This window comes from Chionomys nivalis, chromosome 3 (genome assembly GCF_950005125.1).
Source record: "Chionomys nivalis chromosome 3, mChiNiv1.1, whole genome shotgun sequence".
NCBI lineage: Eukaryota > Metazoa > Chordata > Mammalia > Rodentia > Cricetidae > Chionomys > Chionomys nivalis.
In genome coordinates this window covers 11,128,864-11,153,643 of record NC_080088.1, presented here as the reverse complement: position 1 = coordinate 11,153,643, position 24,780 = coordinate 11,128,864, and the positions used below count along the sequence as shown (strand labels likewise).

Here is a 24,780-nt window from a genome sequence, read left to right as displayed (position 1 = left end):
CAATATACTGAAACTCTGTCTCAGGAAAAGAAGGAGGAGAAGAAAGAGAGGAAAGGGAAGAAGAAAGAAAGGAAGGGAGGGAGGGACAGAGGGAATGAAAGAAGGAAAATAAGAAAGGGGGGATACCAGGCTGGTAATATGTCTTCAGCAAACACAGGTACTGGCCTTAAGTCTAAATACCTGAATTCTACCCATGATAGTCATGTAGTAGAAGAGAACCAATTTCTACAAGTTGTCTGTCCTCTGACTTCCACACATACACAGCAGCACACTCTCAGGAACCACAAATGCCCTCACATACCTTCATACACACACAAAGTAAATGAACGTAATTTTAAAGAAAATGAAGCACCCTGTTAGTGCTACTGAGTGAAGAGGCTAAGATTCTAAGTCATCCAGTATGGCCCTTCCATACTGTTTCCTTAATATCAATCACACACTTTAGAAACGTCATCTGTATGTTTATTTTTATCCTGGTTTTAGAACAAAAACATGACAGTGCTATTTTCTCAAAATTCTTAAAACTAACAACCACATTACGAGTCAATTAATAAAGCCTGGGCACTTACACTCACTATGCAGGTCAGAGTCGGAGATTCCCAACAAAACATTTGAGCAGTAGGCTATTACCTGGCAAGTGTGTTCGTTCTTTGCTCTGAGCGCACAGCTGAAAGAGAGTGAATAACAGATCTTCAGATGATGGCATTAGCAAGCCTCCTGTTGAGCTGAAATAGCTATAGGCCACATCACAGACAAAAGACATCAAAGAGTCACTATTTTCAGCTTCTGATAAGTCCTTTGTTTTGGATAAAGTTTCATGAAGTTTAACAATAATTCTTCCAACATATACTTCTCCAATCAAGTAATCTACAGGGGGAAAAAAATCCAAATAGACAAATATAAATAACAGCGCATTTTGAAGTATCTTACCCTGGACTAGCAATCATGTAGCTATTTCTCATGTTTTATGTTTGTTTTTTAAAGCCATGTATGTACATATTAAATGACAAAAAACATTAAAAAAGTCAATCTGCCCTCTAACACCTAAAAATCCTCAAGTTTTAAAAAGCAATTTTAAAATAAAACCCAACAACGGTCTACTAAATTAAAGATTGACCAGCTATGTTATATTCAAAGAACTTTAAATCAAAATTATTAACAGATATCATATCACTCAAGTCATACCATGTAACAAACACGGTATTTATACCAAGTGTTTTTGAGAAAACAGCTCCTAACCAACAGTATTCAAATTAAAAGCATGGAACCCCCAGGAGACAGAAAGAATTATCAACCCTGCTATAAAACAGAAGCGTGTCCCTACCGTTTTTAACATGCTGTGACAATGCTAGTCTTAGCAGATTCCACTGTTCTGAGGAGTGGGGTTCTGAAGATGAGGGCTTCGAATCCTGACCACAGAGACAGTCTGCCAAGGCAACCAGTTTCTCTCCAAGAATACTGCCTTTTAGCCAAGGAGTTACTAAAGCATGTTTATCTGAACTAGAACATGCCTAAAAAACATAAAATTAAAGATTAGTAGCAAGATCAAAAGGTGCATCCAGATTACTATGTGTTACTATGTGGTTCCAACTCTCCCCTCTACTCTTCCTCCTTCCCAAGTTCTGGGAAGGCTACTGTCTTCTCTGCCCCACCCCCGCCCAGTAACCAGCAACAATCATTCCCATGCTCTGTGATGTTATCCTCCAACCACACATCAAATTATTATTTGAAAATCAGTACAAACCCCACTTGTTTTTTAAAATCTCTCCATCCAATCTAGACCACGAAGATCACTACTTCTGACTTTTTTTTTTTTTTAAGACAGAGTTTCTCAGTATAACAGCCCTGGCTGTCCTGGAACTCATTCTGTAGACCAGGCTAGCCTCGAACTCCCTGAGATGCACCTTCCTCTGCCTCCAAGTGTTGGGATTAAAGGTATGTGCTACCATTGCCCAACTAAGATCTTTTCTTTTTAAGAGGATACCAGTTCCCCTAGAACTGGAGTTATAGGAGTTGTGAGCCACCATGTGGGTACTGGGAACTGAACCTGTGTCCTCTGGAAGAGCAGTCATTGCTCTTAGCCACTAAGCCATATTTCCAGGTCCTTACTTCTGACTTTCTAAAGCACTTACTGGAAAGTTTTATATATATAAATGTTTCATGTCTATGTGTCTTGTCTTTCCAATGAGTCCTTGCCAGAGACAGTTATTTAAAAAAAAAAATCTTTATTTATTTATTATGTATACAGTGTTCTGTCTGCATGTATGCCTGCAGGTCAGAAGAGGGCACCAGATCTCATTACAGATGGCTGTGAGCCACCATATGATTGCTGGGAATTGAATTCAGGACCTCTGGAAGAATAGCCAGTGCTCTTAACCTCTGAGCCATCTCTCCAGCCCCAGAGACAGTTTTAAACTCCTTTGATACCTGCTACCAACCCTGAAATATGTTCAATGAACAATGAATGAACTCTGAAAATAGATCTATAAATAGCCTCATAACCGTACACTTTTGTTCATTAATCTTTCTAAAGCTAAAAAAATAATAACAATCAATTCAATATTAACAATGGGGTAAATTATTTCCCCAGAGTTTCTGAAACAGAGAGCATAGGGCCAAGTATATACTGGTAACTTTTTATTCCCATTGAGTGGAGAAGTGAGAAAAAAAAACTTGTAAATCCACCCCCAAAACCATGCTGATCCATGTTCCCAGAGCTTCTTTTGCTTTAAAGGCTGAGAAGAAAGGAATTTGCAACTTGGTTCATTTCAAAGCAATCTGGAAAAAAAAGAAAACCCAAGTGCACATTGGGTAGTGACTAAAAACTGTTTATCTCTTATGTTAAAAAATATAGATAATAAGCGCTTACAATTCAATCTAAGCTTTATCATTAAACTAGCCTTATAATCGTTGACAAATCTTTCAACCAACCAGGGCCTACTTCCTAATTTGTAAACTCTATGTTTCTCTCTTGGCAGAGAATCTTCTGAATAAGATGTCTCTCAAGTTACCAAGACATGAGGTTAGGGGTCAGAAAGACTGTGCAGCTGTGAGAAGCCAGGACACCCAGGGAACCGGGACCTCACAAACACTGCACAGGAAGATGGTCTTCTAAACCGAGACAAGTGCCTGCTGACCTGGCAGATACAGCTTGAGTCAAATGGATGGACACACGTTTACTCTTTCTTTTCTTAGTTTATAAAAATTACGTTTGTGGGGTGTATGTATGTGAGACAGACAAGACAGACAGACAGACATGTTTACTTACTGTATGTGTGTGGACACACAGCCTATAACAAAGTGTGGAGATCTGAGCACAAACTGCAAGAACTGGTTCTTCCCTTCTACCATGCGTGTTCCTCAGCTCAAACCCAGGCCATGAGGCTCTGCAAACACATTTACCCACTGAGCCTGTATCCGTTTACTTTTATCAAATTATTGGCTCTCCGTATTGAGTCAAGGCTTACCGGCAGCTCATTTGGCCTTTCAGCAGCTTGCTCACAGGCTACCAAATAAACAAGTGTGAATGGTGCGCTTGGTAAGTCACACGTCTCACTAACAGTAGAAAATAACTGTTACTGTAATCCTCAGTAAACAGTAAAAACTATTCCGCACTTATATTTTGTCAAAGGTAAACTAACTGGTGGAACTGGGAATCACTGTGATTTTGTCTATTTAATATTTTATTTTTTGTGAAGCTAAGAATCAAGCTTAAGGCCACAAACAAACTTGGCAAGTGTTCTACCTCTGAGCTACTAACAACTACAATGTAGTTTCACAGAATAAAGTTCGGGGAAATTAGGACTGAAGCAAGCTCAATGACAGAGTGCTTGCTTAGCATATGGGAAGCTTTGGGTTTAATCCCCAACAAAGAAAAAAGAAAAGAGAAAAGAATTATTAGCATAGCTAATTATGTTTTGTACTTTTTACTATTTTAAGTAGAAAAACATAAATGTGTATAAAATAGAAAAATGAGTCAACATGCTGTGAGGGTCTCTTAAGTAGCTGATTATAAGCACGCACAGTTGAAAATTTCATTATGTCATTTAAACCATCATCAGGAAAGAAGACTAAAGCCGTTTTAAAATGTCTAGATTGCATCCTTTGATTTCTTCTCATTACTTTTATTACCAGTTTTCTTGTTTAATTAAATGGCAAACTGTACAATGCTGAAACACCCTCACCTCCCCAATGGTTCTCCAAACAGGGAAAGAGGCTGCAGACATGTTCTAGTCAGAGCTAGCACCATGCATTCACTTCTACAGAACACAAAGGGCGGAAACCTGGAGCCTCAACTAGACAATGATCCGCAAGGTTCTATCAGCTGCTAAGAAACAAACCGGGTTCCTCAGAGCTGCCTTGCCGTAACTTACAACAGTAAGGATGTGCTCTATCAGACACTTGACTACAATGTGAGAACAGGACTGTGGTTTTAATTTGCTTATACCCACACAAAAACAGAAAAAGAAAGAAAGGGGGAGGGGCTTAAAATACCTTTTCAATGACTTGAAGAAGAGAACTCCATCTCAGGTCCTCCTGAAAAAGGAAACAGAAAGTTACAGGACAAACGGGAAAGCTTTAACAACATAACTGAAGCTTCCCCGCATCCACAACAAAAGGATAGACAACACCAGGCAGTCCGGCCCAGTACTTCCCCAAACAGTACAGAGCACATTGCTTGTCTTTAAAGTGACATGCAGAGTCAAGTAAGCAATCCAGAAATGGCACCCACGCAGGCTCATTCCTATCGTGTATCGTAAAAAACGTTCACAAAAGGCGTGTGACAGTGATACCTTGGTTAGATCATCCAAGACGTCTTTCCTTTCAATGTCACTGGCGCAGCATCGGAGGGCGCTGTACAAGATGTCCACCAGGAAGCCCCCGTCCTTCTTCTGGCTGTTGTTTAGCCAGCCTACCAGTTTATGATACAAGAACTGCACTGCAGGGTTTTCTTGAGCGAGTCTGCCTACCTCCAGAGGCTTGGCTTTGACGACGTTCTTCTGTTCGTCACCAAGGAGGACGTTAAATACTTGGCCTGAGGAGAAGGAGTCCAGCAGCGTGGAGAGAAACTGCAGGTGCTGCTCTGACTTCTGCTCGTTGACAAAGTTAATGCTCACCTCTGCAAGTTTGCAGACTAAGTCTTCCAGGGGTTTTTTCCTTAAGGGAGACACAAGGTCTAAGGAACTCTGAAGGAGAGAAGACTCCGTAGCTCCTTCAGAGCCTTCGCCGTTCTCTCCTTCTGAAGATGCGCACTTCTCATCCTCCTTCTTAGCTTCAGATGCCTGGCTGGCAAACCTGACCTTACCATTTTTCTTTCTACTTGACTTCAATGAACTCTTTGGCTTCTGAAGTACCCCTACTAGGTTAGACACACTCAATACAGACTTCACATCTGCTTCCGGCTCACTGATTTTCTCAACACAGATCTCTGACAGTCTTTCCCAGAAATTTAGCAGAACATTCTCCAAACTGTAAACGGTTTCAGCATCTTTTTCTGCATCGGTTTTGGCTTCCCAAGAACTTAGTGTTTCTGCTAAATGGTTAAATAGAGGCACATGTTGCAATCCTGGATCTTTGAGAACGGTATCAATAAATGGAATCAACTAAAAAAGAAGGTAAAAAAATGTAAAACTTCAGTTTCCAAGAGAGCTTAAACAATGTTAAAACACAATAAAGCCTCCTATTGGAAGGCCAGGGAAACGAAACAGCTCAGTCGCTAAAGTGCTTGTCATACAAGCATGAGGACTTCCTACAATCCCTAAAATCCATATTAAAGAAAAAAATTTAAATTTAAAAAGTCAGGTAGATGTCTGAGGTTAAAAGGCCGGACAGCCTATCCGATTTTGTGCATTTCAAAACCTGCTTCAAAAGGTAAGAAGAGTGGATCCCTGAGAAATGCATTTACACACGCACTAAACTTAAATACCCATACACTAAACACACACACACATACCTATTTGGTAAATGACTGTTTTTCCCCTCAGATATCTGAAAAAATTTAATTCAAATATTTTTCAGTCATTCAAAAAGTTTGACAATTTCACTCTATTGTACCACAATTAATTTTATAATGTAATCAACCACAATTCATAATCCAGTTTTATGTTTTCTAAACTCAGCTTTGCATTTTTCCCACATAATTAAAAGATACAAGAAACATCTAAGACTGCAAGAAGCCTGCCAGCTGGTACATGCCTATAATCCTAGCCCTGGGAAGTGGAAGCACAAGAATCAGGAGTCAGGCATCAGCCTTGGCTACATAGGAAGCTGATGCCCAGGCTGGACTACATAAGACCTTGCCTAAAAAATAAATAAATAAACAGGTAAATAAATAGATAAATAAATGGGTGGATAAATACATAAATAAAATAGATGAATAAATAAATAAACAAAATAGTATATAAGTCATTTGAAAGATAATCAGGGCATTTAAGTATGAAAAATTCAGAACCCCTTTCCAGAATTATAAAGTTAAGAAATGGAGGCAGGTGGATCTCTAAGTTTGAGGCTAACCTGATCTACAGAGTAAGTTCTAGGATAGCCAAGGCTACATAGAAAAATCTCTGTCTCAAAAAAGCAAAAGAAAGAAAGGTAAGAGATGATGACAATGGGACTGGAGAGATGGCTCAGTAGTTACTGCTTTTGTGGATGACTGGAGTTCGGTTCCCAGCACCCCTAACAGGTGTCTCGCAACCAACCCTAACTCTGGCTCCAGTGGATTTGAAATCTCCATAGCCTTGGAAGGTACCTACATTCACACATGCAGAGACACATAACATACGTCTTCTAAAAAGAGATATTACCTAAGATATTAACAAACATTCAGGCATCTACAATTACAGAACCTGTGCTTTACCCTGAATCTCACAGTCAAATACAACCATTTATAAAGGGGTAAGTGCACCTGAGCATTTTAGAAATAACAAAATTATTACTGAATAAGTAAAACCTACACTAAACATCACCAAGAGGACCATCCAAAATCTGTTTTGTACTATCTCCCTCTAAAGCAGTCAAGGATTTAAATCTAGACAATGGATATGGTAAATTAGTCTGTGGATATTATACTAGCAACTGACAATATGAAATTTTCACTTACCCAGTCAGAACTACACTATTCAATTTGTAAATTATGAAAGTGAAATCCTTGCGTGAAGGCTGACTACCAACAATGTGAACAGGCACAGTGAGCTTGAGTATGGTGACTTGCACACGTACCTGCTCATTGACAAGCATCTGCTCCATCTCCTCCTCGCCTAAGTTCTGCTGCATTATAAACCGTAAGCATTCAAAGAACGCAGAGATGACGGCCGAGGACTCGGAAAAGCTTGTTTTGGTTCTCTCTGTTGACAGCCTAAGAAATAATAACTGAGAATTATTCTTCCAAGAAAATAAAAACTCAGGACATTTAAAGACATTAAAAGAGTATCATACTAAAGAAGGAGTTTAAAACCAAATCTTAAAAGAACTAACCAGGCATGACAGGGCACGCCTTTAATCCCAGCATTCAGGAGGTAGAGGCAGGTGGCTCTCTTATGAGTTCAAGGTCAGCCTGGCCTACCCAGCACGTTCCAGGGCAGGTGGGGATACACAGAGAAACTGTAGGGATGGAGGAACACTTAAGAACTAAGAGCAATCAAAATACACAGCTGATGAGAATGTAAATGTTAAAAATTATAAAAAGAAAAAAACTTATTTTCAAAATTAAGTTCCTGCTTAGGTGTCAATCCATCTGTAAGTATGAAAGGTGAGACATAACCAGAGATTATAATATTTAAGATGTATGCATTTTATTAAATTCAACAAATGAGGTAAACTTTTTCAATTTTTCTTTTTTATAATTTATTTTATTCTATGTTCATTCACGTTTTGCCTGCATGTATGTATGTGTGTGGCTGTCAGAAGCCCTAGAACTGTAGTTACAGAGAGGTATGAGCTGCCAGTGCTCTCTCTTCACCACTAAGAAGTCCAAGATAAATTTTTTTTTTTTTTTTTTTTTTTGGTTTGAGACACAAGGTTTCTCTGTGTAGCCTTGGCTGTCCTAGAACTCTCTCTTTATACCACGCTGGGCTTGAACCCACTGAGATCCACCTGCCTCTGCCTCCTGAGTGCTAGGATTAAAGGTATGTGCCACCACTGTTGAGATTGAGGTGAACTTTTTCAAGTGTTAAACAGAAGAAACATTTTTGGTGGTTAGGCGCAGCACCTGAGAGTTAGCACATGCTACCAGGCAGGTGAGCCAGATCCTAAGTCCTAAACAATTCTAACATTTGATTGTAGGGAACATTTAAAAAGTTCACCAGCTCATTTTCTGAATCTGGGCATCTGTATTTGTCAATAATATCATGACTCATTTAGAATATGATCTGTTTCTATCTTAACTGCATTTATCCTTTTATAGAAGCTCTGACCATTTTCAAAGACGTGAGTTAGCTGCAATTCCATGTCCTCTAATCCTAGCCATCTAGGAGGCTAAAGCTGAGGCTGAGGCTCTTCTGTGCCCAGCCCACCCTGGGCAGTGGCGATACTCTACCCTGCTCCGTCACTTCTGTTTCTCTGAAAGCTTTAAATGGACAACAAACAGAAGAAAGAAAAAAAAATGGTAAAATTCAAATAAGAAGGAAATCTATGAAGATGAAAACAAGAAAGATTCCTTGACAGAATTGAGGCCAGCAAGATGGTCAGTGGCAGCACCACTTGTCACTGAACCTGACTGCTGGAGTCAATCCCTAGGACCTACATGACGGGAAACAGTAGAGTCCTGAAGCCTGTCTTCTGAACCTCACACGTGCACACACATGAACACATACACACAATAAGGAAGTAAATGTTATTTTTTTAAGTTAACAATTGTTAATTGCTTACCCGGTAATTAGAGAGGTGAGAAAATTTTTGAAGAACTCCAGCTTTGGCTCCGTAATGGACTGAGGGAGTCTACTGATGAACGGTAAGAGGTAAGGACAAATGACAGCAGCAAGACCCCGGCCACCTTCACGAACCACAGCCGTCAGCTTGGGAAATACACTCTTTTTGGCATTTACATGAATCCAACAATCCTAACCCCAAAAAAATTACAATAGTAATTAGAAATTATATTTCTCAACTAAGAGAAAACAGATCTGAGAAAAGAAAGTCAAGCTGGGAATGGTAGGGTGCACCTGTGTGCAGAGCAGGTGGTGTGCTATGCAGCACCACATATAGCTTCATTCTGTTATATAGCAAGACCCTTCCTTCAAAGAAAATAAATAAAAACTAAAAATAAGTCCAGGTATAGGAGGACATCTTTAACTCCAGCGCCCTGGGAGCAGAAGCAAGTAGGTCTGAGTTCAAGGCCAGCCAGGGTGATGGAAGGACACCCTGCCCCGAAAACAATGTTTAATTTAAAAATAAAATTTTTAACTAGCAAAGCATTAAAATCTCTCAGCACAATTACAATAAAAATCTGAAAAAATTAAATGTGTTACATTTAATAATCATGTACTTGTTATACTAACAGGAAGATTATTTAAAAATACTTTTATAAAAGCTGTTTTCTTAAAAAAAAAAAAAACAAAAACATATTTCTGGTTCATAAATCCTCCCAGTGAAAGTTCCAGCGGTACAATCAGTGAGCAAGTGGACCTTACACAGAAACACTTTTGCAGTATTAAAACTGAATTTTAAAATTACTAACTTATGAAGTAAAACCACTGTGATCAAAGACTCAAGTCATGTGTGACAGCCACACAACACTGCTGTGCTTCCTGGGGAGATTTAAAACTGGTCATATGAGAAAGTAAATAAATGTTTCAAAAAACATAATGAAAAAGTCAGACATGGTGGTGCACGCCTTTAATCCCAACACTCACACTCAGGAGGCAGAGGCAGCAGATATCTGTGAGTTCCAGGACAGTGAGGGAAAAGATACACAAAAACTCTGTCTCAAATAAAGGGGTGGGGGAGGTTGGGGAGGAAGGAGAGGCAAGGAAGGGAAAAAAGGAATAGAGAAGGAAATGTTAACATTTATGCCATTTAAATATTTATCGAATTCGTTTGGCATTTTTCCAATGAGTTTTAGATAGTACAATCTAAAGAGCTCTCTCATATGGGATTTGGGATGTAAAACACAAATGAAAGGCAAGCGGTCCCCAACAAGCTAAATGTGCCTCGCTACATACCTCAATAGTTGTCAGTGTGTAGAGCACAGCTTCCCAGAGAGCTGGGCAGACCACAGGGTCACTGTCATCAATACTAAGCAGGACAGAAGGGCTCACTTTGGAAGCTTCCTCTTTCATCACCTGGGGAACATGTTGGCACAAAGCAGAAACTAACTCGAAATATGCTGAGCGGATCTAAAAGAAGAAACAGAAAGTGGAATTAAGCTGAAGCCTACTGACGTTTGATACAATTAACTGTGGTAGCAGCAGGATAAGATAGCTCAAAACTTTCCTGTTCATATAACTAAAGGCACTGTAAAAACAATTTTTAAAATCTTAAAGAGTAACAATCTGAAAAGACACTTGGAATTACCAAGGCAGAATAAAGGCAAAAAGAATAAAATTCTTCACACAAATCCTATTTAATAGCACCGTTCTTTATCTGGGGTCTCTCATTTAGCAAATACAAAATATGGGCAACACTAACCACAAGGAACAGAAAGAAAAGCAAGCACGCCAATACAAGATGTCAAATTAATCCGCCACAAATTTCCTAACAGTGCTTATCTGAAGAAACTAAATTTTCAAGAAAATGAAGAAAAAGGGGTTCTAGACTTTTTCCGGATAGCAGACCACAGATCTGAAAAAGAAGCATACATAATTCCTAAAATAAAATTTATTAATCTAAATTTCAATGTAAAACTCAAAGGCAGTGTTACGTCTACTGTTTGCCCACAAACTTACTTCGTATGCTGAAACCTCACTGCTATGTAGAAGTGTTTTGAGCACATCACCTTCATAAATGCAATTAATAATTAACAAAAGAAAGCTCAGCCTTGTGGCAAATGCCTTTAATCCTGGCACTCAAAAGGCAGAGGCCGGTGGATCTCTGTGAGTTCAAAGTCAGTCTGGTCTACAAAGCTAATTCCAGGATAACCAGAATTATATGGTAAGGTTATCTGAAAAAAACAAAAACAAAAACAAACACAAAACAATGAAAACACCAAAAGAAAAAAAAAATCAGTAAGACAATAATATACAACAGGGCTTGAGGGAGCAGGTTCACCCTTCTGCCTGCCCTTCCATGTCTTCCACATAGAAAGACGCTCTGAGAAGAACCTATCTTTGAAACAAAAACCCATCTTTGAAAAAAAAATATCCTTTAAACTGCTAGAATATTCTTTAGTCTTTTTTTCCTTTTTTCCTTTTATTTTTTTATTGATATTTATTGAGCTATACATTTTTCTCTGCTCCCCTCCCATCCTCTCCCTTCCCCTTCTACCCTCTCCCAAGGTCCCTATACTCCCAATTTACTCAGAAGATCTTGTCTTTTTCTACTTCCTATATAGATTATGTCTATGTAAGTCTCTCTTAGTGTCCTCGTTGTTGTCTAAGTTCTGTGGGATTGTGGTTTGTAGGATGGTTTTCTTTGCTTTGTTTAAAAACCACCTATGAGTACATGTGGTAATTGTCTTTCTGTGTCTGGGTTACTTCACTCAAAATAATGTTTTCTAGCTCCATCCATTTTCCTGTAAAATTCAAGATATCGTTATTTTTTTTTTCTGCTGTGTAGTACTCCATTGTGTAAATGTACCACATTTTTCTTATCCATTCTTTGGTTGAGGGGCATTTAGGTTGTTTCCAGGTTCTGGCTATGACAAACAATGCTGCTATGAACATAGCTGAGCACATGTCCTTGAGCACCCTTTGGATATATACCCAAAAGTGGTATTACTGAGTCTTGAGGAAGGTTGTTTCCTAATTTTCTGAGAAATTGCCACACTGACATCCAAAGGGGTTGTACCAGCTTGCATTCCCACCAGCAATTCAGAAGTGTTCCCTTTTCCCCACAACCTCTCCAGCTTAAGTTGTCATCAGTGTTTTTGATCTTGGGTCATTCTTTCAGGTGTAAGATGAGTTGTTTTGATTGGCATTTCTCTGATGACTAAGGATGTTGAGCAATTCCTTAAGTGTCTTTCAGCCATTTTATATTCCTCTGTTGAGAGTTCTCTGTTTAGGTCTGTACTCCATTTTTTTTTATTGGATTATGTGTTCTTTTGGTGTCCAGTTTCTTGAGTTCTTTGTATATTTTGGAGATAAGACCTCTGTCTGATGTTGGGTTAGTGAAGATCTTTCTTCATTCTGTAGACTGTCGTTTGTCTTGTTGACCGTGTCCTTTGCTTTTTACAGAAGCTTTTCAGTTTCAGGAGGTCCCATTTTTAATTGTTTCTCTCAGTGTCTGTGCTGCTGGGGTTATATTTAGGAAGTGGTTCCCTGTGCCAATACGTTCAAGTGTACTTCCCACTTTCTCTTCTATAAATTTCAGTGTGGCTGGCTTTATGTCGAGGTCTTTGATCCATCTGGACTTGAGTTTTGTGCATGGTGATAGATATGGGTCTATTTTCATTCTTCTACATGTTGATATCCAGTTATACCAGCACCACTTGTTAAATATGCTTTCTTTTTTCCATTTGATATTTTTTTGCTTCCTTGCAGAAGATCAGGTGTTCGAAGATGTATGGATTGATATCCGGGTCTTCTATTCGGTTCCATTGGTCCTCCTGTCTGTTCTTATGCCATATTCATTAGTCTTTTAAAAATTTGAGAATTATTGTATTTACATATGTGAGTGTTTTGCCTGCATTTATGTGTATCATGCCCATGCCTCATGCCTGCAAAGGCACCAAGCTAAGGGGACAGGCCGTAAGAGGATATTAGATGCCCAAGAAATGAGTTGCCCATGGCTGTATGCCATTATATGGATGCTGGAAACGGAACCCAAATCCTCTGCAAAAGCTCCTTCCCACTGAGCCATCTTTAGCCCTACATCTGTTTTTCAAAATTTTTCATATAATTTATTTGAAAAGATCCTGATTTGTTCCCATGTTTAACTTACAAAAACTGCTTGGGACCTAACCATGTTTAAAGTAAGGCAGAGGTTAGGTTCAGATACTCTGTAAGCAGCATCCTATGAAGGTGGCTCCTGCATTGGTGTTTTTCCTGTCTGGCTTGACAGTGCTGAGATGGAGGCCTGAAGCCAGATGCAGCCCGCAGTGTTTCCTGCTTTGTTTGTAAGGCACCCTATGGTGTATTCTCGGTGGCTGTCACTGCAGTCACTGATTCAGACCAGCCTGGAGTATGGTGGTATGAGAAGAAGGCCCCACGCGTGTGCTGTCCTTCCTTGGGTTTGCAGCCAGTCACCTAACTTGGACTTCTGGAAACAGTCAGTTTCTGAAAACCGGAAGGATGTTTCAGCTTGGTTCTAGAACTGCAAACAAGTTTCAGACGAGAGAGCTGAGTTAAAAGGATTCTCCAGGACTTCCGATGTGAACCTTTGCATACAAATCTGAAAGTCACCACACCCAGGTCCATAAACAGCAGGGTGATCAAGGACGGAGAAGTACAGTCAACCCACGGGTGTTCCTCTTTGAGGTCCCGTCCTGTCTATACAGACTTCAGAGTGTCTGTCTTGAACTTAAAACTTGTCTAGGACGTCTTGCTGGTTGAGAGCCGTACCAACTTGAAACTTTCTGCAACCACATAAAAGGGTATATTTTGGGCTTTGGCACACATGGCCATCTGGATGGTTCCAATCTTGTGAATAACCACTCCTTCAGCAACAACTATAAGAAGATCTGCTTTCTCCATGACATAGTCAACAGAAGCATCCAGCACCACAGTGACAGGAACATTGAGGTGGCAGAGGGTTTTGGCCATTTTCTTCCCTGATAAATCAGGCTGAGTCTCCATGATAGACACACTGAACAGCTTCTTGGCTGCCATGGCTTCTTCCAGGACCCTTGTGGTGTGGAGCTGCGGGCCTGCTTTTCGTCCTGCCCGGCTCCTGGCCGCCTGCACGGCTAGCTTTATACCCAAAATAATTACACGGAAACTGTATTCTTTTAAACACTGCTTGGCCCATTAGCTCTAGCCCTTACTGGCTAATTCTCATATCCCGATCAACCCATCTCTAATAATCTGTGTAGCATCAGTCTTAACAGGAAAGATTCAGCATGTCTGACCTGGCAGCTTGCTTCATTGCGTCGGCCCTGGAGAGCAGAGGCATGGCATCTGAGCTCACTTCCTCTTCCTCCCAGCATTCTGTTCTGTTTACTCCACCCACCTATGTTTTAACCTATGAGGGCCAAGCAGTTTCTTTATTTTTAACCAATGACCTTCCTCCATCAGACCCTCAGGATGACTCTGGATTAGGCATGAGTCAAAATTCTGTGCCCCCCTACTATGATGAAAGTATGACACAGATCTGCAATTTTATTTCTTGACAGGGACACTCTCCTGAGGAAAAGCTCCTCTCTCAATCATGATCTTTGCACGTTTGGGGCAATCACAGTACTCCAGGGAGCTGAGGCCGATGAGGCAAAGGAAGAGCTCTCCAAACAGAGGACACGGCCATGGAGGAGTCTTTCTATGGCACTGGTGAGATTCGCCCTCAGGCCCTCAAGTGTCTCTCCCTTGTCTCTCTTCAAGAGCAGCCACCACTGAGGCTATGTTAGGATCGCCTTTCATTTGACACTTAAAGTATTCAATTATCCCATGGCTCTCCATCTCTGCTCCGTGATCCTCACAACAGAGCAGGCAGCATGCAACAAGCTGACAGCATGTCGCATGCTTCAGGCATCACTTCCGTTATATCGCTTGTCAGCACCGGAAGTCAGCATGTGCACGTCCCCTACATCGGGTTTTACCAGACTCTATAACCATGAGATTTCTACTTTTTACAAACTACTCAGTTTGCTGGGCAGTGGTGGCGCATGCCTGTAATCCCAGCACTTGGGAGGCAGAGGCAGGCAGATCTCTGTGAGTTCAAGGCCAGCCTGGTCTAAAGAGTGAGCTCAGGACAATGAGATCTGTTGTGTGTGTGTGGGGGGGGGGATACCCAGCTTGCGCTATTTTGCTTGGACAGTATGGATAGGCTGAAACAAGCAAACTAAACACAATCAGTGAAGGGGAAGACTGAATAAAAGGAATCCACAAGCAGAAAATAAAGCAAAAACTGTGAAAAATAAATGAGACACACAAAATAATATGCAAGCGATTTCATCTTGCATTAATTACACCAAAGAAAGAAAGAATGAAATAAAGGAAGAATCTGGAGGCAATATCTGAGAATTCCAAAGTCAATTAAATGCCCAAATACACAGATTCAAGAATCCCAGTAAATCATAAGCAGGACACATAAATGCATGGAAGAGAATCCACACCAGGACATCTCAGACTGCAGCTAAGAAAATGTAAAGAATGGCAGGAGAGATGGCTCAGTGGTTAAGAGCAGTCAGTGCTCTTCCAGAGGACCAGAGTTCAATTCTTAGCATCCACATGGAGGCTCAAAATAGTCTATAGCCCCAGTCCTAGGGGACCTGACACCCTCACACAGACATTAAGGCAGGCAAAACACCAATGTACATGAAATAAAAATAATGTTCTTAAAAAACTGTAAAGAAAGCTGGGTGCATGGTACATGCCTTCAATCCCAGCCCTCAGGAAACAGAGACAGGAGGATCTCTATGAATTCAAGGCCAGCTTGATCTACATAGTGAGTTCCACGAAAAAGAAAATATAAAGATAAGAATTTTTAAATGGCCAGAGGAAAAAACAAACTACCTCCCAAGAAAGGACAGCAAGACTGATAACTAACTTCAGGCACAATAATTAAAATCACAGACAGTGGAACAATATGCTCAAAACAAAATAACTGCTATCATATAAGACTATATAAAGCAGTCTAAAATGAAGATGTGGAGTATAAATAATGCGTTTCGAGATTGAAAAGATATGAAGAGCGATTCTGCACATGCCTGGTGAGACCACCTGATCCTGCTCCCAAATCTAGCCTTAGTCCCACATCCAGAGTTCCACTACCCTTTTCTAGGCTTCCTGGAGTCTCTCCCTGTCCCATTTCTGAACCTACAGGCACCTCCACACCACACCCAATACTCCACTCAGCCAGATCCTGCAGAGCCTTCCCCAAGGTCTAGACAGATAAGTCCACCTGATCCACTTCTCTCCTCAACCCCACCCCAACCCCCAGAGATCTACCCCAAACTCCACGCTTGGACCAGGATGCCCTTCTTCACACCATCTCAGTCCCTGCACCCATCTGACTCCATTCCAACTAAGCCATATATAACCTCTAGGCCTGCTCAACAAGGAGGAAATAATGCCTGGTACTGGAAACTCAGTCAGCCAGCCTACAGTAGCAAAGCCATGGATCCTGGAGAACCTACAATTGCCACTTTACTAAACCAGAACAGTCCCTAACTATATTCTAAACATTTATCCTTATACCCACAGGTTAGTGTAGTTCTCAGCCTCTCATCAAAGAACCATCTCTTTGAAAGAGGAGACTATTACAAAATTACAATCATCGAAACAGAGTTGTAGAGCCCACTCCTAAAGACACATCTACAACAAAAGAGGGGTGGAAAGACTGCAGCAACCAGAAGAACAAAAGCTTTGGCCGGGCAGTGGTAGCGCACGCCTTTAATCCCAGCACTTGGGAGGCAGAGGCAGGCGGATCTCTGTGAGTTCGAGACCAGCCTGGTCTACAAGAGCTAGTTCCAGGACAGGCTCCAAAACCACAGAGAAACCCTGTCTCGAAAAGTCACCTAGAAATGTCAAAAAAGCAACATTATTGGTTAGGAAGTCTCAGCCATAGGCTGCTTGAACATAACCTAAGCAAGGACAAGACCAACAGACACAAAAGTTTGCTCACAAGGCCTCAGCCCCAGACAAAAACCTACAGGGAAGTAAGGAATGCTGAAAGTAGAGGAAACCATCTTCCCCAAAGACACCAACTGATTATCCAATACCAGTGTCAGCCTGAAGTCATACATATACAGTAACTTACAGACTGAGCAGGTTGTACTTTGTATTTAGGAATATATTATTAAAGACTAACCATCTTTATGTTTATATGTGTGTGTGTCAAAGAAAAAGGTTATAAATTTAAAAGAGAGAATAGGTAAATGATACAATTATAATCACAATAAATAAAAAACTTTAATAAAATATAAATATTTGGCCCTATAAAATATTTATGTATATTCTTCAAAATTAATAGCAAATCAAATTCAGCAAAGTATTACCTATAAGTGACATTTTAACAGGCAGCAAACTTTAAAGTTTTCTCTTGAAAACACTGTTGTATATGTTTATACATAAAACACTATATGCTAATGACATACTGCTATAACCACAGATGAGTGCACTGTTTAACCCTAACCAAAGCTTCTTGCAGTGGATGGAATTAACACAGAGACCCACAGCTGGACGATGTGCAGTAACTCTGGAGCATTAGCAAAGCATGTGCGTCAGTTCAACCCCAACAACAAAGAGGTGAAAATACAGGACCCGTCTAGTAAGAGGCAATTAAGTCCTGAAAGGCCAACGACAAAGGTGTGCTTGCATGACTCTGAACATAAACAATAAACATGAGCATAAGTGCAGTGAAATCAGGGGAAGTTATAGAAAAGGATCTTAAGAACTGTTATGATACCTGAGGTACACTGTGTTTTCCATACTTCCAAAACTTATTCTGTGATAAAAGTGACTTAAATTTCTCTTCCAGGGAATCGAGCTCATTGTTAGGCAAGAAGCAAAGCAGTTTCTTTAGCGCCAATAGGGAGCACGTTACAACTCGATGGAATTTAGCCTCTCTCTCTTCCTCTGGAACAGTTCTGGATTTGAAAAATAAATAGGTTTTGGTTTTAGGGTTTGTTGTTTTTTTTTTATTATTCATGTATATATAAGGAAGTCAGAGGACAAACTGGGGAGTGGTTTCTCCCCGTCTACCACGAAGGTCCTAGGACTTGAATTCAGGTTCTCAGGATTGATTGTAAGGGCATTTACCTGAGGTGCCATCTGGCTGTCCACAGGCAGAATTTTAATCTCACATTCTGCAACTAACTCAAGTGAAAGCCACATTTGCACACATGGAGGAAGTGACCACAAGTACCATGCGCTCTGGGCAGCACGTGCCAAGAGATTCTAGGAAGGCTGGGAAGGCACCCACCTACTTAGTGCAGCTTTCAACAGTTGGATTACAACAACATAAAGGTAACTAAAACCCTTCACTACTTCTTCAACACAACTTCTTAGCTTCTTCAAGTATGTCAAACCTTACAATAGTTCCTGCTGCTGTGACTGCCAAAGGTAAATGAGAAAAAAAGTGTAAATTTTTTTCTAATAGAACTGCATATGTAGCTCAGAAAATTCAAATTTAATAGCCAGCCAAAACTGAAGTAAAAGCACATAGCAGGCACCATGTAGCATTCTCTGAAATAATTTCACCTGCATTTGGAATTCCTTTTAGAACATGTCAAACTGAAACTACACATGGAAACCAACAAAGTAAATAAATGCCTCATGTGAGTTACTTAGAAACAACGTAACTTACTGGGGAAGGGGGAGGGGCACTGAGTGTATTAGGAGTGAGAGTTACTTAGAAACAACGTAACTTACTGGGGAAGGGGGCGGGGCACTGAGTGTATCAGGAGTGAGAGTTACTTAGAAACAACGTAACTTACTGGGGGTCACTGAGTGTATCAGGAGTTTCTTTTAGAAGGTGATCCTGCAGTACCTGAAAAAGAAAACCATCAAAACCTTAAGATTTTATGGAACTGTCAATATTGACCAGATATTGGGAAAATCCAATACCCGATGGTGGTACACACCTTTAATCCCAGTACTTGGGAGGTAGAGGCAGGTAGATCTCTGAGTTCTAAGCTCGCCTGATCTAGAGTTCCAGGACAGCAAGGGCTACACTGAAAACCACTATCTAAAAATAAATAAACAAATAAATACATACATAATAAACAAATAAAATAAAAATTCCCATACCCTCAACCCACCTACTAGCCAAATCAGACATAGGTTTGAATTTTGGCCATTTTTCTCTTCCTATCAATTCCCTACATTGGCTGCTACTGTGGTAAAGACAGGAACTTTATGATAGCTCCAATTCCCATCAAGAGAAATCTTCCACTAAATATTTGTGGTTACTTTGCTTGTTATTCAGTAATTTTTCTTTCTTTTCTTTTTGGTTTTCGAGAAAAAGTTTCTTTGTACCTTAGGAGCCTGAGCTTGTCCTGGAACAACTAGCTCTTGTAGGCCAGGCTGGTCTCAAACTCACAGAGATGCACCTGTTTCTGCTTCCCAAGTGCTGGGATTAAAGGTGTGCGCCACCTGGCTATTCATTATTCTTATAACTGCAGTACCGTGGAATAATCAGCTAACAAATCTGAGATAAGGATTTGTTTTCCTTTCCCATCTCTGGCCCACAGAGAACACACACTGAGCACATGTGCAGGTCAGGGGACAGCTGTGGAATCAGGTCTCTTTCTACCTTTATGAGGGCTGTAAGGAACACGCAGGTATTCAGGTTTACACGGTAAGCACTTTTACCCACTGAGCCATCCTGCCGATCCCTTACACCTTTTGAGGTTACAGAAAACTTTTGTTACTATATATGTGAAGAGAGACATGATCTGTTTCTTCTTGACACATTTATAAAAGCAGATAAAGAGCTACCACATACGCCTGAGAACCTTTAGATGCTTGAGAAACACAAGTACAGAATGACTCCAGAAACTCACACTTGTAATTTCTTCCTTACAAAACGCTATGGCTTCAGGTTGCTTGCTTGGAGGGAAAGCAGCTTCAAATGCATCTTTGGCTGCAGTTGCTGCTGGGGGGTATGTATCACACTGAGCCATCAGCCAATATCCCATTACACTTTTCAGATATGGAGCCAAGTGCTTCTTTACTTTAACGATAAGTTTTTCAAAAGCTTGCTGTGTAGCCTCTCGAACCCGGCGATCATGGTCCTATTAATAATGGAAATGTGGTTTAAAAATAAATATGAATATCTGTAAATAGTCTACAATGACTCACAGTAGGAATTCATCTATGTATATAATCAAACTAATACAACTTCTGAAGGCTAGAGAAATAACTCAATAGTGGAGCATGTGCAAACAACAATAATCCCCCCATCCAATTACAAGCCATTAAAAAAAAGAAAAGAAAAAGAAAAAGAAAGCAAAGAAGAGAGAAAGAAAGTACCTGCTTTAAAATATTGAGGATTTAGGGCTTCTTTACGGGCAATCATATGAAATAATTTTTCTTTTCTCCCCTTTCCAATCAGATTGTATCCAAGAGATATTCAAAGACTAAGTAACTATAAGGAACTCTTTATCAAACTTCTGTAGCAAACACAGAATGGAAACTCTCTCCAGAAATGAATCACTTAAGCAAAAGGAGGCTCATAAACTCTAATGCTTACAAGGGAAATTTTGCAGAAGATTCTTGGCCAGTACGGGAGGACCCCTTTTACAGCTTCTGTGTCTCTTTCTGTGCACATAGTTCCAAACTCTTGCATTGCCTGAAAATAATTAACATCGTCAAGGATTAACAAATGTAACACTGCCTCCTCACTTTCTTTCTTTTATTCTGGAAGTTTAGTCTACCTTATTTAAAAGGAGAATATATTATTTCTACCTGTACCAAGGAAACAAATAAAAAAAAAATTCACCATCCATTACAGTAGAAACTGAACTTTTAGACTTTTCGGCTTTACTATAACAATACAAATGGAAAGGATAGAGGCTGAGGAAGACCACTTAAACTCAGCTCAGACGAGCTCAGAAATATAACACCAAATCTCAAAATAATAAAAAATAAAAGAAATTAAATAAATAATAAATGAAATAGTGTAAAGAGTCAGGTCAGCAGTTAAGAGTACAGTTTTCTCTTCAAGGAACCCAGGGTCAGTTCCAGCAACTCACAGCCTAACTACAGCTTCAGAGGATCCAACAGCTTCTGTTGGGATCTGGAGCACACACATGAACATAGCACCCATACATTCAGGCAAAACACTCAAATGCATAATCAGATAACAATAGCCAGGTATAATGGCTCACATCTATAATTCCAGCACTCAGAAGGCAGAGGCAGGAAGATTGTCACAAATTTAAGAACAGCATAGTCTACATAGCAGGTTCCAGGTCAGCAAGAGCTATATAGCAAAACCATAAAATTTTAAAAACTTATATTCCTCTACCATGAATTATTACATAGCCAGATTCCAAAACTTGGTTCAAAATGTTTTAGAGCAGCAAACTAATTTATAACTCCAAAAGTCAATGTCAACTAAACTTATGTGTCAAAAAAAATTACAACTATAAAGGAACTATGATAAATTATTGTACATTTTCTTTTACAACAAATAAACCTTACATTTATTCTAACAAACTACATTGTTTTTTCTTGTTTCTTGAGACAGGGTTTTGAACAAACGCTGGCTGTCCTGGAACTTGTTTTGTAGACTTGGCTGGCCTTGAACTCACAGAGATCAGCCTACCTCTGGTGTGGGAGGTCCTTCTGTCTATATGTTACTTTTATTGATTAATTTGTAAAGATATTGCCTTGGCCTGTTGACAGAGCAGAACTTAGGTAGGCAGGAAAAACTAAACAGAATGCTGGGAGAAAGAAAGGCAGATTAGAAAGATGCCATGTAGGCCCACCGGAGCCAGACAGAAGTTTAGCCAGTAAGCCATGTGACGATACACAGATGAATAGAAATGGGTTAATTAATATGCAAGAGTTAGCCAATAATAAGATACAGCTAAAGCGCCAAAGCAGCAATTTAATTAATACAGTTTCTGTATGATTATTTTGGGGTTCTGAGCAGCCGGGGACCAACAAGCGGCCCCTCCTCCAACATATCTCTGCCTCCCAAGAGCTGGGATTAAAGGCGTGTGTCACCACCAATACCTGGCCAAAAATATATTCTTAATTGGTGTGTGTGTGCGCGCGCACAGTGAAAACCTACCTTGAGTTTGGTTGTGACATCTTTCTTGGAAAGTTTCCTCAGCACCATTCGGAAATCAGAGTCCACGAGGCTGTCTATGTCTTCAGCTCCTTGAATAGCAGGAACATAGCCGAGGTCACTGTGATATGTCCCAAAACCAATAAATCCAGGCACTGTTCCCTGTTCTTTGGCAAGAAGCTCTGCAGCTCGGCCGCTGTTCGAAGGCTGAAAAGAAGGAAAAGCAGGAAAGAAAGTCAGATCACGTTTGCACACATACATTAATTGAAAATAACGATTCACAGTCTATGGTTTGACTGATATTTACAACACACAATTCTACTAGTTCTAAAAGTTGGGGTTCTATGGATAAAGAGAGAATAAATATGTAAACTACACCAAGAAACTAACTTCTTTAACTCTTTCACAAGAATCTTTACCACTGTGAACTCCTTCGTGCCCAAGCCTGCAAGTTCCCTGGAGATGAGTATTTCTGTCTTAAGAGCTTATTGAAAATGATCTCGCTTGCCAGGCGGTGGTGGTGCACGCCTTTAATCTCAGCACTTGGGAGGAAGAGTCAGGTGAACCTGAGTTCGAGGCCAGCGTGGTCTACAGAGTGAGTTCCAGTACAGCCAGCCAGGGATACACAGAGAAACCCTGTCTCAAAAAACTTAAAAAAAAACTTTAAAAAAACTTAGAAAAAAAAAGGAAAAAACGCTCTCACACACAATTCTAATTAGAGTTTCCTAAACATCAGAACAACTCTTGATTTTGCAGGTAGTCTCATGTAGTCACATCAGTCTTGAACTCCTGACCCTCCTGCTTCAGTCTCCCAAGTGCTAGGATATCAATGGGCACTGAGAACATTTGAAAGAAAAAGAATGACAGTTCAAAGCCTAAAATATATATTCACTTATGAAAATTTTAGTTTCCAAATACCACAGAGACAGTATTTGCATACATATATCTTATAATGATATAAACTAATAGGTCCAACCAATTTTGTTTATCACACTGAGAGAGATCTAGTGGTACATGCTGCTACAGAATCCTTTCAGAGCAGATAAGCTCATTTCCATGTACTGGAAGCCAAAATTACTAAAATACACACAAAAATCAATGTAATGATCAAACCAAAAGACATACTTAGCCTGCAGAGACAGCTCAGCAGTCAAGAGCAGTGTTGGTTCTTGCAGAACACCTGAGCTCGTTCCCAGAACTGGGCTGCTCGTAATTGCCTTAGCTGCAACCCCAGGGATCTGAAGCCCTGCCCTCTTCTGGACCTTGAGGGCACCTGCACTCACATGCATACACATATAATCAATTTTTCTAAAAAACATTCTTTCTTTCAAATCATAGTCAATGTTTTGACTGGTATTAATATACTAGTCCCCTACTCTGCAGGTTAGGGTTCTGTTGCTAATGAGAAAACAAACATTTGAACTATTTAAAGAAACCTGTCATGTCAACTAAGAGAAGAGGCAGGTGGATCTTTGTGAGTTCAAGGTATACAGAGAGTCCCAGGACAGCAAGGGCTACAAAGAGAAACCCTGTCTCAAAAAACAAAAACAAATAAAATAAATAAATAAAACTACAAAACACAAACTCCAACTACTAAACCACTGAAGGCTGTGTTGAAACTGAAGTTCAAATTGCCAATGATAACTAGCAGAAACTGAAAACGTATAAATCCCCAGCTTCCCATTTAAAACTATTTCCTTAAATGTACAAACAGTATCTTTTATTCAATGTCTACTTTGGGTATAAAATACAGATACTACTCTAATCTCTGCAGGTTAAATACTTATACCCTACTTTGCCCCCCTCCCATCTCCCATCATTCAAGAGTCTGAAATCCACTCAAAGTTCCCTAAGTATGAGCTTTCAGAATTCAACCATAGTCTTCTCTCCATCTAAAGGCCCTTCCTTCCTTTCATTGCCTGACAAACTTCTATCTATCCCTCAAGACACTGGTATTTGCAATGCTTTTCTCCCTCAGAACAGACAACATTCTCCTCTGTTCTCTCAGTCTGTCCATTCATGCCTGTTTCATAATTACTTAATAAATCATACTTTCTAGCTGGGCGGTGGTGGCGCACGCCTTTAATCCCAGCACTCGGGAGGCAGAGGCAGGCGGATCTCTGTGAGTTCGAGGCCAGCCTGGTCTACAAGAGCTAGTTCCAGGACAGGAATCAAAAAAGCTACAGAGAAACCCTGTCTCGAAAATACAAATAAATAAATAAATAAATAAATAAATAAATAAATCATACTTTCTTATAAATCTATGTCCGTCATTAAACTTCGAGAATAGCAATCATGGGGCTAGAGAGATGGTCAGAAGTTAAGAACATTGACTGCTCTTCCAGAAGTCTTGAGCTCAATTCCCAGCAACCACATGATGGCTCACAACCATCTATAATAGGATCTCCTGCCCTTTTCTGGCATGCAGGCAATGCAGACAGAACACTGTATTTACATAAGAAGAAGGAAAGGAGGAGGAAGAGGAGGAGAAAGAGGAGCAATCACTGCCACACTCAGCTATATAATGAGTTCAAATCTATCCTGGTATATGAGACCCAGGCTCAAAACAAACAAACCAAAGAACAGCAGGTCGCCAACTCAGTGGTACAGGCCTGTCTGTAATCCCCACACTGAAGAGGTTGCACCAAGATCACAAATCTGAGGCCAGCCTGAGCAACATTAAGAAGTCTCAGACCAGCAGGCAGTGGTGGCCACATCTTTAATCCCAGCACTTGGGAGGCAGAAGCAGGTAGATCTCTGAGTTCGAAGCCTGTCTGATCTGGTCTACAAGAGTTC

At 40.2% G+C, this 24,780-nt stretch overlaps 1 protein-coding gene and 1 pseudogene across 2 annotated transcripts in view; both read right to left on the bottom strand.

Moving 5' to 3' along the window:
• Ltn1 (listerin E3 ubiquitin protein ligase 1) overlaps window positions 1-24,780 on the bottom strand; it is a 65,354-nt gene that overhangs the window by 38,208 nt on the left and 2,366 nt on the right. The window contains exons 2-13 of one of the 2 annotated variants that reach the window (XM_057766130.1): window positions 21,988-22,191; window positions 20,440-20,538; window positions 19,751-19,981; window positions 18,683-18,735; window positions 17,653-17,833; window positions 10,158-10,331; window positions 8,866-9,056; window positions 7,219-7,354; window positions 4,794-5,603; window positions 4,495-4,536; window positions 1,325-1,511; window positions 631-867 (exon numbers count right to left, since the gene is read on the bottom strand). In XM_057766130.1, coding sequence (XP_057622113.1) covers window positions 631-867; window positions 1,325-1,511; window positions 4,495-4,536; window positions 4,794-5,603; window positions 7,219-7,354; window positions 8,866-9,056; window positions 10,158-10,331; window positions 17,653-17,833; window positions 18,683-18,735; window positions 19,751-19,981; window positions 20,440-20,538; window positions 21,988-22,191 — 2,545 coding nt within the window. Of the gene's footprint in view, window positions 1-630; window positions 868-1,324; window positions 1,512-4,494; window positions 4,537-4,793; window positions 5,604-7,218; window positions 7,355-8,865; window positions 9,057-10,157; window positions 10,332-17,652; window positions 17,834-18,682; window positions 18,736-19,750; window positions 19,982-20,219; window positions 20,302-20,439; window positions 20,539-21,987; window positions 22,192-24,780 lie in introns of those variants that run through there. The other variant, XM_057766131.1, reaches the window with a different exon arrangement.
• On the bottom strand, window positions 13,338-14,702 carry LOC130870815 (translation initiation factor eIF-2B subunit alpha-like; annotated as a pseudogene).